Source organism: Camelus ferus, chromosome 21, assembly GCF_009834535.1.
Source record: "Camelus ferus isolate YT-003-E chromosome 21, BCGSAC_Cfer_1.0, whole genome shotgun sequence".
Taxonomy (NCBI): Eukaryota; Metazoa; Chordata; class Mammalia; order Artiodactyla; family Camelidae; genus Camelus; species Camelus ferus.
The window spans coordinates 2,373,047-2,394,319 of record NC_045716.1 but is presented as its reverse complement, the minus strand read 5'-3'; the positions used below and the strand labels follow the sequence as shown (position 1 = coordinate 2,394,319).

Below are 21,273 nucleotides of genomic sequence, written 5' to 3'. Positions count from 1 at the left end.
TGTCTCGCATATTGCCAAACAGAGCTTCCAATTGGAGTAAGATGAGCAGGGTTACCACACAGATTTGGAAAGCAAAATGACATTCATTGATAACCTAGGCATTCAGCTGGCGTTTTTATTTTAAAATAATTTTTACAAATTGTCTTAACCCTTAACGCACACTCCCCAAGTCAAATGAGAGCTTTAGTTTCCTACCAACTGTCCTCGGGGGAAGGGCAGATACAGACTAAAATAAAGGGCTGCACTGGTTACAAATAACTCTGGCTATAATGTCTTATTCCTCTTCCAAAATTGACTAGAAGGACTATATGTTAGAAGTTCTTAATTCTGGGTGATGGGATCCCCTGAGCATCTGAGGTCCATTCACACGCACCAGGACCGTGCTCTGTCCGGCATCATTCTGTGAACTGGTGGCGCCGTGGGGTGACATATTCAAATATTTGTTTTTAATTTTCTGAAACGTTTTTATTTCTCCTAATTAAATAGTCATTGTTTATCTTTCAAAATAGATGTTTTAATGTGCACACTAGAACGCTAGCCATAAAAGCCAAGACTTCTAACTGTAGGAGTCAGGAACTTGAGAGAGAAAAGGGTTTTGGTGGAACTTCCTAAAGCTAAACTTTAAATCACAAAGACATCTAAGTTTGGAGGCCTGAGCTTAAATAAAGAGTTTTAACAAAAATAGAGGTGGTCATGAAATTTATCAGCCCAGCCAGGACATTTCTGAGTGAAGGGGGCGCCTTCTGTTAATCACACCGGGACAATGAACATAAACCATGACCATCACGGGCGACAACCAGGACACACGGGCACCTTGATTGTAAGACAAGCAGTCTGGAGAAAGCAGAGTGTGAGGCAAGGTTGTTTCCTGCCAGGCAGGATGGAAACAAAATTGTTCTCGTGCCAGGCAGGGGAGGAGGATGGGGAGGGTAGCATCGTTTGGATGCACATGAGGGGTCCTCTCAGGGCCCCGCGCACCCTCCACTTGACACTGGGTTCCAAACCCTGAGAGGAGGGAGCAGAAATCTGAGAAAAATTGAGAACCAAAGTGAGCATGAAACGGTGGCGTGGCAATGATTAGGCAGAGAGATGGTCTGAGAATCATTCAATTCAATAATTTAAAAAAAAAAAAACTCCTCATGTACCAAGTACTGTGCAAAGTCTATCCCTGTCTGCAAAATCCTTTACAGATGCTCCTTCCACTGCACAGTGTCTCCTCCGGGTTCTCACAGAGAAGATCCAGATGTTTCCGCGGGATCCAGAACGAGCAGGGTCTGAGCGCTGGCACGCCTGCCAGGGGGTGGCCGCCGCGGCAGGAGCGACAGGCAGAGGAGGGAGGGAAGCCACCTGCCACCGCGGAAGCCTCTGAGGATACCCAGTGCCGGGAGAGCCAAGGGGGTGCTGCGGCAGCAAAGCGGCCTCAGAGCAGGGACCAGCCCACATGTGACGAGAGCCAGGGACACTCTCGGCGGACATGGGGAGCGCTGCGGTCAGGGTATGGGAAGGAAAAGGTCGGGGGGGGCCCTAAAACACTGCGTTTATCTAAAGGAGCAAAGGTGGAGTGACTTGAAAGAGTCACTCAGGGGAGCCTGTTGTTTTAAAACCAGAAAAAACTAAATTCTTTGAATCGGAAAGTTTACGTTTGTCGTTTGTGTTAAATTTTGTTTTGCTTTCTTTTTTCCCATTTATTTATTTATTTCTACATTTTTTTTCTCCTTTTTCAGTTTTATTAAGTAGAAGTGTTGCAATTTGACTCCTGTACACATGACATTGCATGGAAATACACATATACGGTACTTTTGTTAGTTTACATATATGTACCAATTATTGTTTCTAAGGACAGATTAGATCTTTTAGCTTTTTAAACTTACATAGTTATCAAAGGAATAAAGCCATCTACGGAATAAGAATCAACAGAAAGCGGGAATCCAGTCATAAAGGACAGTCAGATGTGCTTACACATACTCAAGAAATCAAAACGATAATTAGTTCATTCATGTCCTTCTTATCATCGTTGTTACTTTTTAGAAAAAAAACTGAATTCCTTGAGTGGGAGAGTTTAAGTTTGTCATTTGTGTTAGATTTTGTTTTGCTTTTCATCGAACAAAAATGTGTGCTTGTGAGCATGCTGAATCTAGTTATAGGCAGAGAAAACGACCTCTCTGCCCTCCTCAGTGGCATTGGTGAAGGTCGTCCTGCTAAGGGAATTGGCCTCACGCTGCCCCAGGGACAGACACGCTCTCCTTGCGTCAGGTCTCGGCTTTCCTGGGTCTCTGTGTGGATGAAAAGAGGTATCACCTGCAAAGGGCTCTCAGGAACGCTGCTTGACTGCTTCCCGTTTTTCAGATGAGGAAACTGAGGCTTAGAGAAGTGGCTTGACTGAGCTCACACAAGTAACAATATGCAGCATTGAAAAACATAAGATCTGCTAAATACCCATCTGGCAGAGCAGTAATGCCATCTCCATTCATTTATTCATTCTTTCACCAGTTATGTGACCCAGGCATTCCGCTAGGTGCCTGTGCACAAAAAAATGGGCACAATGAGATTCTCACAGAACTCGTGGTACAAGAGTAATTTGAGCCAAGATAGCATAAATTATGGTAATTACGGTAGAGATGATACGGGAGATGATGGAGAAGGCGGAGGATGCTGTGAAAGTCCCCAGGAAGGGCACCGGAGCCAGTCCTGAGGAGGAGAGGGAAACCGTGCAGGAGGAAGAAGCTTCCAGGCTGAGCTGTGAAGTTGAGGAGAAGGAAGCTCAGTGAAAGGAGGAAGGGGAAGTAGGAGGAGAGAGTGGCAGGAAGGAGGAACCACACAAGCGAAGGCTTATAATTAAGAAAGGTGATTTAAGTAAGCAGAAATGGTTTGGTAAGACCAGGGTTTAATAATATAATGATAATAATGCTAAAAATTATTGAGCCCACTTATAGGATGGACATACACCAACAGCCAGAGAGAGAAGGATGCCACGGCACCACCAGAGGCCAGGGACGTGGACATTTCATGGAGGAAGTGGCCGGTGTGCCCAGGGCTACCCAGAGGTCAAGCCGGAGGGGGTCCGAGGGGTGGCTGGCGGTCATTAGACTCAGCGACCCGATTCAGCGACCGCTGGCAGGAACAGTTTTGGTGGTGTGAGGAGGGCCCTAGCCACCCTGTGGTGAGAACCGGTGAGGAGTGAGAGGGCAGGAAGTTAAAACAATGGGTTCGGGTGTCTATGGGGGAGTAGAGAGATCAGACAGCACAGCTGGGAGGAGGCAGAAAGTCAGGAGAGAGCACATGTGGGGTGTGTGTGTGTGTGTGTGTGTGTGCGTGTGTTGTGGGTTTTTGGTAAGATCGTATGTTTAAATATCAATCTGGTCAGAAAAAAACTTGTTGAGCAGGAGGATTTAAAGTTAACAGAAAGAAAGAGCTTAGCTGAACAAATGTTGCCTCTAGGAAGGTAGAAGATATAAACCTGAAAACCGCGGTTATGACGGAGAGAAGGAGGGAAAGGCTGCATGTGGGTGCAGGGGAGGGAAGGCGCTCCTAGATGGCGTTAGCTGGAGAACGCAGCGGGAACTAGGGACTGAAGGGCTTTGTTTTTTTTAATTTGCTTAGCATTTGGGGAGGGGCGTTTTCTTTGTTTGCTACGTGCCATGCTTTTCGCTGGTGATTTTACAGACGCCAGCTCCATTTATTCCCACAGCAGCGCTGCTCCACAGGTAGCATGCGTGACACCCTCTCGTTTTCCACTGGCTGCAACTAAAACTTACAGAAGTCAGGTCAATTTCCCAGTGACACACTGGGAAGAAGAGCCAGGTTTCCCTCCCGTCCATATGACACCAGAGCAAGGTCTTTCTAGATGTGTGTGTGTGTGTGTTTTAAGATTTAAAAGCATTTAATGACATAGCATCTATTTAACAGATAAGGCAGAAGTTGAGAGGTTCAGGTCGTCCAACTGAGCATACGAGTGACCCCCTCTGCAGTTCCCAGGTGTGTCCCAGGCGTGTCTGCCTGTGTTTGCAGGCAGAAGGAAAAGAGCGAGGGAAGGGAGCAATGAAAGGGGCAAAAGAATGGAACCTGGCAAAGGGCAAATTCTAGAGAAGGAGAGGGATCACGGAGAAGGGGAGGAACTTGACTTCCTTAACGTCAAAAGTAGAGAAAGAGAGAGCGGGGCGGGTGAAGATGGAGAGAAATGGTCAGGGAGGGACATATCTGAGCCGCGTCAAGGTGAGCAGCCTGGATCTTCTTTATTCATCTGGGGTTAAGTCCCTGCAGGGCCTGCCTCCACCTGCTAGGTTTTGGAGCTACAGTGGAAACAAACCAGACAAAGGCATCACCTCACAGAACTCGCAAGCCAGCCCAGTGTAACAGACATCAAGCAATTATTTAAAACAACGAAATAATTACAAGCGCAGTGTGTGCTGCAGCGAGGACACCTGAGAGTGGAAAGAGCTACTTTGGAAAAAATGAATAGGAACCTGGGAGGAAACAGGCAAACAACTGCAAAGACCTAGATTTCAGTTCCTGGGGAGGGTTACGAGGCGCCAGGCAGTGAGCAAGGGCGTTGAGTTTGGGGGCGTGCCCGTCATTCACAGACAGGACCGCCAGTTCCAGGCTGGCAAACGGGACCTGGAGAAAGGCAGGAACCAAGTAGTTGGGACATTAAAAAAAAAAAAAAAAAAAAAAAAAAAAAAAAAGAGGAAGACGCTAAGCAGGAGGTTAAAAAAAAAAAAAGCTGAAGTTAGAGGGGGATCTTTTTAAATAACCACGGCAAAGAAGTTTTGAGTCTGGCACCACATCAAATGTTTTGTGAACAAATGGCATTTGCTCCTCAGAGCAAATCTATAGCATAGATTCTGCAGTTTTTACCATTTCACAGTAGAGGAAAATGAAGCTTAGAGAACTTAAATAACTTGGCGAAGGTCACACGGTTAGCAGGTGCAAGGATGCCGAACTGCAGAGCCAGCACTCCTACGTGAGACGGGCATCCAGTCCGCAGCCCTGCACCACGATGGGGCCCAGGGGATGCCCGCGCCAGCGACGGCTGAAGGGTTGGGGAGGCTGTGCCACTGCAGCACAAGACAAGGAGGCCTCGAGCAACACCACGGAGATGACGACATTTCCAGGAATGATGGCAACGGAGGAGGTGGGGAGAAAATGAAAAAGTCACTGCAGGAGGCGGAGGAGTAGGAGAACGGGCTTGGCCGGCAGAAGCCAACCGAATGACACGGAAGGCAGCTCACACTGACTCCGTCGGGGTGGGGATTTGGAGGAAAATGTGTGGTGACCTGATACTCAGATTGCGACTGTCTGGCCGCACCGCTGAGGCAGCCTGCCGACCCTGCCCATCCCTCCTGGGGCGGCAGGACCACTGTCTCAGCCAGAAGCACCAGTTCTGATCCGAGTTGGGCCCATAATTAGCACATTCAACTTCGCCAAGTCTCAGCACCCGCGTCTGTAAAGTGAGGGTGGCGGATCCCACGGACCCTCCCAGCAGGGGGAGCGCTCTTGGCCCTCATCGCAACTTCCACGTCCCTGCATCACACTCAGCTCTCAGCTAACGGTTTTCCATTCTCCTCATCCTCATCGTCGCCAACATCAAGGACTTACCCCAGGCCACGTTCTGGGGTAAGTAATCCTTACACCAACCCCGCTATCAAGGCAGAGGGGCTGGAGTCAGACAGCCTGGTTCTGAATCCAGTGTGTCCTTGGAAAAACACCTGAGCATCTCAGAGCCCAAGTCTTCTCACTTTGGAGCGTTTAAGTGAAATGTCCGTGGACACTTGGCCAGTAAGGATGGGAAGGTGGATTTACACCTGCGTGACTTCAGAGCCCACCTGGCCTGCCTCTCCTCCGGTGACCATTGGCGGGCCCCACATTATCACCCCCTCCAAAGGACTGATGGACAGTAACCCCAAATCAGACAGTATGCTGAAAGTATACCACAGCAGGGCCAATTTGGCTCACAGAGCTGGAGAGTCTCCCCTGGGACCACACCTGCCATCACCTCCTCTGTGGTGACAACAGAGGCCACCAGATACCACCTGCAACCTGGAATCTGTCTAAACTCTCTTCTTTCCCGTGGCGCTGACACCTGCCTTAAGGGTCCCTCTCGGGATGCGGGGTGCCTTACGGAGCAGACAGGTACATTTGCCCACTGTGACTGGGGCACACAGTAACAGAGTACAGCTGAGTGACCTTTTAAAGAAGTATCCTCTTTCGGGCAGCCTTGACCCAAGATGTATTTGCCTGCATTTCCAGGGCAGGCTTCAGAGGGGAGGGGGGCCAAAGCACTTGAAATCTGGCAGGAGTTTGAGGGAAGAGCTTGAGATGGGGAAGAAGGAGAGACAGGCCTGGGAGGGTCTGGACCTGAGAAGCAACATTGCGGCAAAAATGCCCTGGAAAGCTCACAGAGCCCCGCACAGACCTCCGAGATCACAGCCTTCCTCCTCCACTCGCCCTCCCCTCTCAGCCCCGGCCTCTCCCCATCCTTTCATGTTCCCAGGGCTGGCTCTGAGCAAGGCAGGGTGGAGGGTGTCTGTGCAAAGAGAAACTTCACCCCGGAACATTGGAAGTGAGATGGGGGTGGAAGACGCCCCCACCGTGGCTGCAGGAGCCCCTCCCCTTCTCCAGAGCAGATGGCCACAGCCGGCTTCTGTGCTCGGACTGCTTGTCTCCCACCTGGCCCACCTTTCCTGCCCCTGCGACCTAGCAAAGGAGCTGTATGCGACTAGAGCCAGTGGCATTTCATCTTCCCATCTACCTCCTTCCCTCCCTCCTCTGTCACCTCCCACCTCCTCCCAGCGAGCCTTTTGTCTGGTCCTTTCCCTGACTCCTCAGCATCTTCCCCTGCCCTCCTCCCTTTCCTTCTGTCCTCTGTCCCTTTTTGCTCCTCCTTCCATCTTTCTCCTTCTCTCCACCCGGACCCTCTCCTTCCCTTCTGCTTGTCCGTAAACTGCAGTTGGTTCAAACGTAGGATGCCGGAGCATCTCCGAAAGGCTCATCGGCATCTCCTGGCATCTCTCAGAGTGACCTGCTTTGTCAGCCACGATTCCCCAGCCTGGGAACCCCTCCCCACAACCCCAAGCACCATCCCCCCACCCCCACCCTCCATGTTCCCTCCCCAATACCCCGAGAACTAGAGTCCCCCGTCCACCACCCCCAAAGACTCCAGGCAGCTGGAAAGAGTGACTTCTCTCTGATCCTTAAAGCTGCTCTGCCTGGGATTGCATCCTGGCTCTGACACACACTAGCTAAGTGTGACCTTGAACAAGACGCTTAACCTCTCTGTGCCTCAGTTCTCTCCTCTGTGCAATGTAGATCCTAACAGCACCTGCCCCCTGGGGCCGTGGGGATGATGTGAGCTCATACATGTAAACAGCATGCAGAGTCTACCCCGAGACAGCGACTGCTCCACACGTGTTGGTGACCATCGTTCCTGTGCTGCGCTGGCCTAAGGAATCGTCAGACAGAGCGCAGCATGCCTCATACCAAAAAACGATGCTGGTGACTTAGGTAATGGGTGAGAAACAGATCAGGAAAGTGAGAGAGAAACAGGAGGATCGGCCTTTTTTTTAAATTTCATTTTTATTTCACTTTGGTCTTCTTTGTACGATCTTCTAAGAAGTCAAGACTTTAAGGACATCAGACATTTTTGAGATTAGTGTCTATCTGGTCACAGGAAAGGAAAGGCTTGTGTCCAGAATTCCTGGAACACGGGACAGAATCCTGGCATCCTCTCGAGCACTCACAGAGTCTCCAAGAACACACCCGTGGCCGCACACGCTGCCTGCTGCCGGCTTCCTCCCGCTGGTTCTTTGATGCAGGGTGCTTACATAAGAAAAGAAACTGGGTCACTATGAATGAGCCGTGCAGCCAGTGCAGCAGGGAGGGTGGCTTAGGTAACAGTTCAAGGTCCAGGAGCCCTGATTTAGCCGGCATTGTGCGTGGACTTGAGCCTAGCTCAGCTCCCAGGCTTGGAAAAATACAAGATCACAAGACTGATTTTTTTTTTTTTGCCTTTCTATTTGCTAAAGTGTAGTCCCAAAGACCAGAGTCCACTTGCATCCCTGATCAACTGGGGAAAAAAATAAGCTGGTGAATGGGTCCAAGGTCAGACAGGAAAGAGGAGAGGAAATTACATTTATAAAATCCAGGACACATATGCTAATGGTGAAATCAAAACCTCTCTGACTCAGAACCAACCTCATAATTTGAAATTTGTGATGAGAATAGGACCAGGATCAAAGCCTTTCTTTCATATTATCTACAAAAATGAAGGTTTTTAAGCAAATAACTGGGGCTAAGAAGATTTAAGTAGGAAGATTGTTTAGAGAACAAACTATTTCCAGTCACTGACATTTATTGGCAAGCAATTAGTATGCTAATTATACTTCAGTCCTATGATTAACGTAATTTTCTTCAGTGATCTCCACCTTGTTAGTGCGTGTATAGCGAGAGGATAGATTGTGATAGTAGCAGGATTCGGCTGCTGGAATCCTTGAGTCAGAAAGGACACGGGAGAGCCTGCGAGCAAGCCCTACACTGGACACAGGAAACGGTGAAGCCCTGAGGTTTCACGGTTTCTTGTCTCCAGGACATGGACACGGAAGAGGAAGGAGAACCTGGGTCTTACAACTCCTTTTCCAATGTTCCCTCCTATTTTGTCAAGGAGAAGCTGAGTCAAGCAACAGAAAAAAAAAAAGATGGTAGAGTCTGTACCTGCAACTATGGTAGGAAATTGGCAAAGGGTTTTTTTTCTTAATTAAAGGGTGACAGAGGAGATGTGCCGCCAAGAGTGCAGAAGTTTAGCGCTCACAATAGTGTGTAAGTTTAGATGCCCTTAAAGCAAGAGAAGTATGGCAAGACCCCACGTACACCCGTCCACAGGCTGAAAGACTTTAAAAAGTAAGCATTTAGGAAGGTTTGTCCAGTTGGTTTGATGTAACAGTACTGCATGGAGTCTCAAAGAGGGAACATAACCAGATTCACCGACCAGGCTTTAAAAACTGCCTCCACGGACAAATTCTCTCACGTGCACTGAAGGGAAATTGGGATGATATGAGGAAGGGATGCCAAAACCGCCTGTGGCAAAGGGGTTTGAATTTGAATCAGGCTCCTGGCTGGTGCTAACATGACCCCCATCCTAGCCACAGTGTTCAACCTCGGGCTGCCCGTGGAATCTCGGCTCTGATGCTGACACTAGCACATGGAGGTCATGAAACGCATGTGTCCTCAATGAATTTAATGTTGCGTTATAACAGCAATAATAAGACCTTTTATGGAGCCCCCCACCCCGTGTATAAGTCATCACACCTCGCATTTCACACCTGTAATCACATTTCATTCTCACCACAACTCTGCGAGCTAAGTCTCACCATTCCCCTTCTACAGATGAGGGAAGTGAGGTTTGTAGAGGTGACACAATTTACCCAAGTTCACAGCCGGTGGGCAACAGAACGGGTGTCCAATTGCTTTCATTCAAACCTTTGTCAGCAGCTTTTAACGGTTACCTGATATCATCCAGGCACCTCCTTCTCTAAAAGGCTAAATGCACATTCCTGGGTGCAAATAAGGATGGCGCTGTAGAGAGGACGGCAAGGAGGGAGAGAAGTTTCTCTTCCACCCATCTCTGGTTTGCGTATCTCTTTTTTAATATCCTTTGCGGGGAGAGGGAGGTAATTAGGTATTTATTTATTTACTTACTTACTTATTTAATGGAGGCACTGGGAATTGAACCCAGGACTTTGTGCATGCTAAGCATGCACTCTACCACTGAGCTATACCCCCCACCCCCAAATATCTCTTTCCAACCCTCATCCTCACTTTATCCAGAGAGCACACCTGCCATGTTTGTTTATTTCCTGTTAACGCCCTCCACACGTGGGGTCTGCGAGGCACAGACAACGCCCCGTGAAAGGGACACATTGCCTGAGGACGTGTGAGAACTTTAGCACAGTCCTAAGTGTGTTTCTTGAAGAGCACAGACCGCCTGCCCCACCGAGGTGCTCCAGGCTCATAGTTCACCTTACTTGTGCCTCAGAGCAGTGTTTCTCAAGGTTCCGTGGGCTTAATAAACACTACTGGGGGGCTTGAGAGAAAGCAGATTGCTGGTCCCCACCCCCAGAGAGTCTGACCCAGCAGGTATGAAATGGGACCTGAGAAATTTCATTTCTCACAAGCTCCCTGCAGCTGAGGTGCCGCCTGCCTCGGCTTCCATTTTCAGTAACACGGTTCCAGAACCTCTGGCCTTGGAGAGGCATGTGGGAAGGAAGGGCTGTGTGACAAGTGGAAATCTGATTATTAAACTGCACATCCTAGAGCTCAAGACCATTTAGATGGGCAAGTAAGGGGTTTCATGAGCTGATAATGTAGTGTTTGATTGTTTGGGGTTTTCTGCTGGGTTGCTGTGTGACCAGGTCAGGTCATTCTGTTTTTCTATATCTCAATCATTATCCCAAAGGGGTAATTAGTTTTAAAAACGAAAAGCTTCTTTATTGGTCTCCTTCGCTCAGAGATGAATACCAAGTCTGCAGATGTAAAAGAGCTTTCCGGGGTGCTGTTCCACACACAAACCCAGCCTTCCTGGGCCTGGTGGGGCAGGTCAGAGTGGACCCTCCACGCTCTGCGAACAATGAAACATGGCCAGGGACCTCTGGCTGCCCAAGGTGAGGCTCTGTCATCCAGGTGGGGAGCAGGCTGCAGGAAGTGAGAAGGGGGAAGGAATTCTGTCTACACCTTCACTTTAAAACTGTTATGAATCCAACTTTTATGTCAGGGGAAAAAAAAAAAACAAAGGAAGGAGGGAGAGATGGAGGGAGGGAGAGAGGATTGATTCAGAATTAAGGACTGAATGTCCCACTAAAAGCTGGACAAATAACAAGCATATGCCTGGACCTCATGAGGAATCAAAGCAGAAGACAGACAATTCTGTACTCCCCAGCAACCTGTCAGAGAAGATTTCCCACAAGCTGGGAGCCTTCATTCTCCTGGATGTGAACTGCAGGGGCGTGCGCGCGCACACACACGCACACACACAGCTTCGGGGGCAGATTGTGTATACAAAGTACAGACACCAAGTCTAATTGTCACTGGATGAACAGGAAAAAGACACCAAATTAACGCACGTTAGAAATCCTCCCCTGTCTAATGAAGCCATCAGCAATTGCAATTTCATTTTTCATTTGTTCGTTAACAAACAAACAAAACAAAACAGAGCACTTAGCCAGTGGTTCTCTCCCAGCCCTCCGCAGGTGCTTCGCCAGCTCTGTACTGCGCTTCTTGTAAGCAAAGGTAATTGGAAATAAACGGCTCCAAATATCTGCCTCCCAGATTTTTTTATTCTAAAGTTTAAAAAATGGCCACGTGGCTTTTCCCCCCTGAGATTTGAACCCGAGAGATGCTCCTCGCACAGGGGACCCTGCCAAGGAGAGGGGAAGGCTTCATAACACAGGTGCCTTAGCCCCTCATCGGGCTGTGCAAACCACGTCAGCTCTAAAGCAGTTTTACATAACCCTGCAGGCAGTGCTGACTCAAACCCCCTGCCGTAGGGGACTAGTTCTTGAGGCTCCTCGGTGGTTGCTACAGACAGCATCCTGGAACAACAGGGCAGAACTAGATCCGGCCCCCTTGGGTCCAGACCCTTCACTGCAGAGATGAGAAAACAGATTTTTCCAAGAGACTGAAGGATTCCGTCAAGACTGCCCAGCTATTCAACAGCAGAGATGGGTCAAAACCGAGAGGTCTGACTACCAAGCAGTGTTCTTAATTGTGCAGAAGTATGTTCCCAGATTAAATGAAACTGTGCTCTAAACCAAAAGCAGCCCTTCTGCTCCGGATCGGTGAGGACTTCTAACACTGACAAGGTGGAATTTCAGAGGAGCGCTGAGTGTCAGCATTCTATTTGAAATCTTGAGGCCCCAGATCTCAGTCAGCATGCTGCCTTGTTTCCTGCGTTATTTGTATGCGTGTCTGTTTTCTCAGAAGGCTGCATCCTTGACCAGGGAAGGGCTGCCCTGCGCATCTTGGCGCCTGTCTCTTATCAGCTGCTTAGCACAGATGCTGTACGTCATGAACACTAAGTACACTCTTTTTAGAGTGAATGAGTGCCCTAAACACTCAGGCAGAGCAGGATGGCAGGGATGCTCTGCAGACTGAGAATGGGAACAAAAATAATTCTCTGAATTTTCTGAAATAGGAAACTCAGGGAAGACAGCTGCCTAGGTGTGGAGAATTAGCAGGAAGTGGGTTCGAGACTAACGCACGCTCTTCTGGGGCCCAGTGATTCAGCGATTCTCCTTTCTTTGCTTTTGAGGACAATAAGTTGTCTTACTTGAAAGCCCTGCACACCTCTGATCAACTACTGTCCCTCCTAAGGGACCAGCACACACATAATCCCTTTGGAAAAGCTAAATCAGCCCAAATTGAGTCACAATACTAACCCAAATTAATTAGACTTTTAGAAAGTTGTCAACACCCTTCGAGGTGAGCTCGGCTCTGATCCCTCGACAGCTTCCCAGGGAGAAAGTGTTCAAGGTCTAAAACCTTGAAATTCTGCCAGAGGCCCTTGAATAAAAACCTCTTGCTTTTCAAAGACATTCACACTGTTGGCTTTTTATTTCTGTACAAAACAGAAATAAAAACAGAATATCAGACTCCAAGAAGGATCACAGAACTTCAAAGTTCAAACAGCCTATTTCTGTAGTGAGTTTTTTGTTTTTTATTTTTTTTTAACAAAGAAGCAATTTGGAGTCAGCTTGTAACCCCTTAGTGGGAATCCCTGTCTCAGAAAATTGTTATTGCACTCCTGGAAACCCAAAGCATCCCTGACAGAAGCAGAACCTAGTGTCTTTAGCTCTTAAAGTCACTGAATCAAATGCAATTAAGCCTCTTAAATCTCCCGGTCTTGCCCCCGCAGCAATCCAAACACGTCCAAGCCTCCATCCACTAACTTTACCACCATAAACTCTGCTAATAAAGACCTCATATTAATAACTGGCAGCAAAATTTGCAACCTTATTCTCAAGGCACATTTACTTTTCATTTGCGGTATAAAAGCATCGTCTAAAAGCATTCCACCAAATTCTCACAAAACCCCTTCGCATAGAGAACCCCAAATCATCTAAGGTGTCCTCTCATGAGGAGTGTCATTCCCGGGTGACAGGTGGCACACAGGTGCTTCCACCTTCATTTCAGAACGAGGAAACAGCCTCAGGGACTTAAACTGAGTCAGTCAGAGGCCGAAATAGAAACCAAACTTTGAGATGACCTTGAATCAAATCCAGCCAGAAAAGAAGGCGTACATTGATAGTGACACTTGTTTAGCCAAACATGACTCCAGAAAATAAGCCAGAATCACCTCACAAAAAAACAAGCATTACCGTCAAAGCCTAAGGGTTGTACACACGCCGTTACCTTGGCAAAGTCATCGCAGAGGCTTGCTGCTTGAGGGTGCAGCCATGTGTTAGATACACTGTATCTCGCCTGCTTTATTTTCCTTCCTAAGAGTGATCCACGGAACACTAAAATGACTATTTGTCTCACAAAATTACTTGCTGCAACATGTGCTTGTTCTTGAATGCTGCATTTCATTTCAAAGTCTACTCAAACGCACTTGGCAATCAGCATTAGGATCGGGGGCATAGTCAGAGAGAACTGCTCATGCAGATGAAAGCAAAATTACTTCTAAAGACGTTTTCTGAAGACTGGGGGGCTCCATCAGGGCCATGAACCTGCTGGTACCCGAGCTGGGTCAAAATCAAGAACACAAGTGTGAGTGCCAGCCGGTGCCCTTCACTTCATTGGACAAAATTGTGTCCGCCAATTAAGTGGCGACAATGTCCCAAACTAAAAGCAGCCCTTCTGCTCCCAGATCAATCAGGACTCCTATCACCGACAAGATGAATTGACGGGGGGCACTGAATGTCCATGTGAAGCCGTCCCTTCTCTTCACAAGGCCCTTCTCCGTTCCTCACCCCTCCTCTCTCCCTCCCAAACGAAAGGCGTACGAGACGAGGAGAGGGGAAAGTGGAGGCAGGAGCGTGCTAATAAGCCCTGCACCCAGTCAGAAGCTGAGGGGTGTGATACGGCTGGGGGAGTCCACCCCCAAAATAAAGAGCGACGAGAAAACTCAAAACTCGGCCAACTCAAACCAGTAGCAACACGCACAGGCTCTCCAGTGACTTGGGGAAGGCATTTAATTTTATAAAACAAGGTCTGGAGGGAGTCTAGACTCTCTTTTCCATCGAGCCCATCACTCCAACTCCCTAAGCCCGATTCTTCTTGCTAAAGTTGCTGAGAACATGAAGGGACCACACTTTCAACCCAGAAAACAGGAAATAAGGGCTCTCTTCCCACTGCGTTTAAATTATGTTTTCTTATCTATCCGCCCCCGGGACGGGAGGCTCTGTGAGGGCAGAGACGGGAGCTGTCTGGGACGCTGGGCACAGTCCCTGGACCATGACGGGTACTCGGTGCATCTTTTGCACAACGGATGATTTTGCCGAGACAAGATGAAACTGGAATTCTACTCACACTTATGGGAGAGAAGCACGTCAAAGGAATCGGCCCACCGTGTAGCTTCTTCTGTGGACAGTCTCCTAGGAAAGAAGCAACATCTGTCTTGACTATTTCTGAAATGACCTCTTCTCCTTCAGCCACCACTGAGATTTGCTCAGGAAAACAAATCAAAACCACGGAGGGCAAATGAAAGACCGTACCTGGATTCCTGCAATTCTGTCTCTGTACATGTACACGTTCTTAAGTAATTGATGGAAAAAAAAAAATCTCAGGATTGGAATTCTGTAAATTCAGTGTGTTGGTTTTCAGTCTCAAAAGCAAAGCTAAGAAAGGGCATCATTTGAAGATGTCACTGTAAACCAACTAGACCTCTATTAAATTAGTTAATTAGCTAATTCATTAATTTAAATGTCAAGATGACAATGGAAACTAGATTTGGAGTCAGAAGAGTCAGGCGGAGCTCCCAACTCTACCTCTCACTGTCATCTCAGTTTCCTCGCCTCTGTAATGGGAATAATGACCCCCATCACAACTCCCTGGGAGGGGGGCGTGGCGGGGAACGAGGTGCCATCTGCGACGTCATTTAACACAGTGCCTGCACAGTGTAGGCACTGAATCCATACTATCTGAACCTAAGCAGATTTTTCGAGTAGATTTGAGTATGTGTTTCCAAACTGAGAAGCTCAGATTGACAACTAAGTAGAACGAAGAAGGATCGTTCACTGCAGCTGTATGAGACTGGCGCATGACGTGGTTTTCTTAGGAGAAAAAGGAGGATCCTATTCCGAAATCATTAAGCCATGCACTCGGAAAAGGAAAATAACGCTCTTCCACTCATGTCCAGAGGTATAAAATAAGCTGCCAATAGGAAGGAATTTATTGTTACTCAGCTCCTCTGTTCAGCCATCTGCCAGAGAGGAAGAGGTTCCATAGTCCCTCGGTGGGCACCCCACGGTGGGCACCCCGGGAGCGCTGCGTGGCCGCATTACTCACTTTAGAGCACGGTTGGGCTTGTCGGGGAGAATAGCTGTGAAATCACTGCACGAGTCTGACTTGTGAGACAGGCATCCCAGTCGAGTCCTCATCCCTTTGTTCCTGCAACAAGCACAAGGGCGGAAGAACACGGACGGTCGTGCTGGTGACTGTCAGCCCATCAGAGGCCCCTGGGCTGCTGTGGCAGGAGCCAGCGCTGCCCCCTCCCGTCCTTCCCCAGGCGGCCCCTGAAGATTTCCTGAACAGGAGGAGAAACACCTAGAGGATGGGGGAGCCACTCGCTCCCTGTCTTGACTACCAGAATAGTAATAGGTTCCCTGCCCCTAGAGGCGTCATGCTTTTTAAAGCTGACATGCAAGTTGATGGTAAGTCAATGAAGGTCGTTAGCTTGGAAGAATTTCTAAATTACGATTCTCTGTGGGGAAAGAAAATACAGGGATGACAAAACAACAATCCACATTTTGCCCTCCCACTAGGAGGGCAAAGTGGCAGCAGAAGCAGCCGTCAGCCCCGATCGCAGAGCCCCGGTGGTACCCACGACACGGGGAGCAGAGGGACGCGTGCACGATACAGGGGCGCATGTCAGAGAATCTCAGAGCACAGACAAAGTGTGGGGCTTACAGGCAGGTCAATTCTGCCCCTGGTTCTTCACCCCCATCCCACAAACCTGGGGACATACAAGAATGGCTACAGGCCAGTGAGGACTGATAACTGCGGGGGGCAGAAGAGCAATGGGCACAACCAGCCATTAAGAGCCAGGCTGCCCTTGGTCAGCTTTTTCACTTACTCAACTAAGCTCTCGTTTATATTTTGGCTTAACTCAATCAACATATTTCAAATTTTAACATGCTTCCTTAAATTTCTCATATTGTTTATTCTCCTAAGGACCAGGCACTATTTGGGGCAGATCCAATGAGAAATTATGCTAATGTCTTTTCCTGACTTTCACTACCACCCTGCTTTTACCTTAAACCAAAGACTGGAAAACCACAGTCCTGCAAGATGCCTGTTAGTGTAAATAAAGTTTTATTGGAACACAGCACCCCCGCTTGTTTATATATTGTCTAAAGCTGCTTTCAAGCCCAAGGGCAGAGTTGGGTGGTTGCAACGCAGATCGTATGGCCCATGAAATAAAAAATATTTACTCCCTGGCTCTCGATAGAATAAGTTTACTGACCCCTGACCTTTAACCATGGCAACTGTTGGGATGGAGGGCAAAGGTAAGAGGAGGGGATTGGGGATAATCAGGACGTAAGAGTGACTTATAAAAGGGGGCTGCCATGTGCACACTGGTAACAAAGGGCCATAGAAATAGTCTTAGAAGATGTCATTCTCCTTGTTGGAAGGAAGTCTTCCAACCTGGCTTTCCCTTCCTTGTTTTCACAAATCCTGGTCCCGCGCAGAGATGTCAGAGGTCACCCAATCCCATCTCTTTTCTTTCACTTCAAATGGGTTTTCATCCCTGACCGTGGTAATTGTTCACAGAAACTTTATCCAGCAAACGTCTACAGGGATGGTATGGTCTGGTGGGGATGGACAGCACTTGTATTCCACGGCCCATCTCCGGGGAGACTTTTAAGGCCGGAATCCCCAAGTTCCCAGAAATATTCCCTCTCCTGCAGGAAAGCAGGCCTGGACGTCCTGGGCTCCCCTCTCTCATCTCAGCCAGGCATATCGTGAAGGCATCGATTTCCTGGCTTTTCAAAACAGTGGCTATGGCCGTTCTCTCTCCCTCAACAATGAGCATCTTATGTCCACACCGTCTGACAAATCATAGGGTGCCCCAGCAGCGGGCCTTGCGGGCAGCTGATTAGGGACCCTTGAGTCATCACATTCCATGAACTCAAGTGCAGGTCCTGCTCAGGCTGCAGCACGGGCCAGAACCCACAGAACCCTCTCAGTGAGTCGGCTCATTCCTCGGTGCCTTAGAAACATCAATCATTGAACAGTCAGGTCGATGCCCCCAAAGAGCAATTAGGAGGATTTCAAAACATAGCAAATCCACGCACGCCATCTAACAAGGTTTGGCAGGGGCCAGTGCAAAGGGTGCTACTTGTTACCAAGACAGCGATGAGTCTCTCAAATAGTTTGCAAACTATTCTTTGGGGCAAAATAGTTCTAATTTTCCATCTTGCCTAGCTGAGACTTAACTTTTCAGTTAGGTCTGAAATAACAGCAGGAGTAAGTCAAAGGTTAAGATTACTTTGAGAAAAAAAAAAACAAACCGAAACTGGGCTTGCCTTCATCTTTCTTCTCTGTCCCAGTAACTCACAGAGACCTCTATGTGGTTCAGCACAAGCTCATGCACAGCCCCACCCCGTAAGTCCCGCCAGTGGATGGGAGGGCTTGGTGCCAACGAAGGCTCTGTTTGCAAGGCCCCAACTTTGCAGGAAGCACCCAGGGGAGTTCAGCGCAGTCTACCCGGGAGGCCTGGGGGCCGGACGCATGGGATTAGAAGGCGTGGGACAGGCTCAAACAGCAGGAGAGACGGGAAGGTGGAGAAGGAGGAAAGGGGCAGGGGCGAGAAGACAGGGTGGCGCCCGTTACCTGCGTGGCATCAGCAAAGCCGCCATACAGGCTCCTGCTTATGGTTAACCCGCTGGCTGGTGTGCAGGGACGTCAGGGCAGGGGATGAGACTGCGGGGCACAGGGATCTACCCCTTCACGTCCTCTCACCTAAAATCAAAGAATCTGCCGTAAGAGGGGGCCTCCCTCTCCCCTCTGACGGCACTACAAGTCCTCGCAGATGGCTCTCTGCCAACGGAGTATCTCCCCACACACCCCCCATCCCCACGAACATCTTCTTGTCCCGGGCGAGGGTGACCAACCAGGGATGGGCCAGGACCAGCTGCTGGGTGGGTTTGCGCTGCTGCCTGTGGGTCAGGAGTTCCTGCTTCCTCCGACCACTGGCCATCAACAGGAAAGCGGGACACAGGCCCCCGGGAGGAGGGCATGGGTGTGGGAAACCAAAAATGACCGTTCTCTGCATCTTCCTGGAGGGGGGCCCAAGTGACCAGCCAGCCCTGGGGGGGGGGGTGGAGGAGGGGTCAGCACTTGCTCCAGAATCGTCTGATTGGCTGCTGGTCTGCTTCCCACCTCCCGCCAAGGGAACCTGTCCCAGAGGTGGGAGTGCAGAGCCTCAGGAGGGCGTGAGCGGGAGGAAGGCTGGAAAAACTCCAAGGGAGGCCTGTCAGGCACTGTCACCACTGAGGCTCGCGCCTTGGCGGGGATCACAGGCACAGGCTGAAGAAATGAATATGCAAGTCACTCTCCCTGCCCACATGGAGGCTGCCCGGCCCACCTGTCACAGCCTGGGAGCCGGCCTGCTCCTGACCTGCAGCGGGAAGGGCATCAGGGAAAGGGGGTCTGGAGGTGGAGGGCGGATTGCCTGATAAGCTCTTTCTCTCCTAAGGGTCCCATTCTCAGGGCTTCCAACCTTTTGTTCCCAAAGACGGGAACCAATAGGAAGACACATGTGAAGAGTGCAGCCTATCCACAAAGGGTTCCCCTGGGGGAACCCTGACACCAAACACAGAATCCATTTTAAAGGAAAGCTAATTTAGATAGATAAGGCCCCAACGCGATGTACGCTGGGTGAATTATTTCGATATTACCTGGAACCTTCCACGAATACTTTTTAAAATACCTTTGCTAGTAATACTATAATTAATCAAATTTAAAAGATTACTTTGTTACCACCAGCAAAAAAATTAGTTAGACTTTGCGTAAAGGCTCATCTCCAGGAGACTGAGCAAAGACTGTGCACAGTGTAAGCAAGGAATTTGCCTTAATCTTTGTCCTAACAGTGCATACACCTGCTTGCCCAAAAGTCAGAAAATCGGAGCCCTTTACAGCTGCAAGGGGCTCTAGAAACCATTATCTGGGGCCCCTTGGCCTCATTTTCTCTCACTTGCGGGGTACAGCCCCAGGGGAAGGGGATGCCCATGCCAGGGGCCTTCATTACCTGGGCGCTGAGCAGAACCAGGGACCGCCACCCACACGCACAGCAGGCAAGGTCATCTAGGGTGGTGATCACCTGGCCTCCTGTCCCTGCCTTGTCACTCTTCCCATCCCACTGCCGGTCCACACCACCTTCCGGAAGCTGCTTAGATGCCTGTCTCTCTCTCCTCCAAATCCAGCGCTGACCACCACTGCCCCTCAGCCCCTCCACCGCCTCCTCCATTAGCTCAGTCTTGGAGTTGATTCAATACGAATCTGCAGGATACTCTGACCCCACCTTTCTCCCAGCACCTAGGGGCTCTTAGCCCAATTGGCGCTTGACTTCCGCGGGACAGAGTTTGGGTTACCCAGAGACCAGGGGGGTCAAGGGTATGAGGGCACCATAACACATGGGCCCTAATAAGTGGACATCAAGTTGCAGGTGACTCTGGAGCAGACAGGATAGGACACATTGGAAAGAGAGGATACTCAAGGAAAAAAAAAAAAAAAACAAGGTTAAAAGCAAAGAACAAAGATTTATAAAGAGGGGAAGAGACACTAGGAGCCTCAGCGGGAAGAAAGCAATCAATATGCATGGTGAGGCAGGTTAATTAAATATGGATAATGCAATCAGCCCACACAGGCACCCCGGAGAGGAAAGAGAAAAGCCAAAGCAATACTCACTGTCTTTGACCAGTCCTCATGGCCTGCAGGGCTTTGCCAGCGGGACGGTCAGAGAGGCTGCGGGGAAGGAGCGCTGGGGAAAGAGTAGATCTTTCTCTTAGCAGTCCTTGCGGGTGAAGGGCATGTGTGCATAAACACACAGGCACACTCATGAGCGCACACACACACACATCCACACGCATGCATGCACAACACACCTCCCACCACTCGAGCCGGGCAGCGAGCGGCCCCGCTGAAAGCTCTTCTCTCTGCTTGTCACATCCAGTAAATACTGAAGCAGCCTACACCCAGCGGGCGGCGGCTCAGCTCCCGGGCACGGTCTGCACGCCCATCCTCATTGGCAGGATGCAGGAGGTGCCCCTGAGCAGAGCTTGCCTGGCGCTCCTCCTGCACCGTCCTCTTCGCAGCCTCACTAACCTGCTTCCCGGCTCCTCTGGCCGCAGCTCAGGGAGAGGTCCTCACAGCCCAGAGCTGCCTCCCTCGGCACCCAGAGGCTGCCCAGGGGGCAGGGAAGCCAGAGGTATTAACTCTTTCTGGCCACCAGTGAGCTGAAAATGAAGTGTCCAGGGGGCCTCTTCTAATGAGCTCTGCTGCTGGCTCAAGGCTGGTTGCTGCTTAGGGAGCAGGGAACGGAAAGATCTTGCCCCAGACAGCTGCTGACAGCAGGAGCCAAGCCGAATCAAATCTCCTAATGAGCCAGGAGGAGGGGGCTGTCTTGCTGGGTGTGATGTGATGTGATAAATGCAGAGAGCAAGAAAGCTACGGGGCAGGTCACACATCTAAATTCCACCCCCTTTCTCCCAGTTTCTGTTGTGTTGCGCTACCAGGCCAAACCACACAGCCCCGAAATTACCCCGCTCTGCCACATCTCTGCTGTCCCTCTTCCTCTGCTGAGGCATGTCCCCCCAGCCCGTCTCCACTCCCACTCCCCAGCCCCAACCACACCACTCCTCACTTCCTAATGAGAAATTTCCACCTCCCCAAACATGTACATTTCCAAATCTGTGCTCCTGCCTCTCACCTGGGTTCTCCTACAGTGGAAATTCACCTCTCTCCCTCATCCATCACCTAGCAACTTCCCCCTACTTGCCTTTGTGACGGAGTGAGACTTTTCCCTTTGTTCTGCCCAATCTGCACATCATCTCTATTTTTCTG

General features: G+C 49.6%; 1 protein-coding gene across 5 annotated transcripts in view; it reads right to left on the bottom strand.

Moving 5' to 3' along the window:
• The window catches only part of RGS8 (regulator of G protein signaling 8), a 122,564-nt gene that overhangs the window by 7,301 nt on the left and 93,990 nt on the right, over positions 1 to 21,273 (bottom strand). For 3 of the 5 annotated variants that reach the window (XM_032463584.1, XM_014566287.2, XM_032463586.1), the window contains 4 exons: positions 20,119 to 20,191; positions 18,043 to 18,171; positions 15,496 to 15,597; positions 14,518 to 14,582 (listed from right to left, as the gene is read on the bottom strand). In XM_032463584.1, the coding sequence (XP_032319475.1) occupies positions 14,518 to 14,582; positions 15,496 to 15,597; positions 18,043 to 18,068 (193 nt within the window). In that variant the 5' untranslated portion in view covers positions 18,069 to 18,171; positions 20,119 to 20,191. Of the gene's footprint in view, positions 1 to 14,517; positions 14,583 to 15,495; positions 15,598 to 18,042; positions 18,172 to 20,118; positions 20,192 to 20,315; positions 20,516 to 20,535; positions 20,764 to 21,273 lie in introns of those variants that run through there. The other 2 variants (XM_014566289.2, XM_032463587.1) reach the window with 2 other exon arrangements.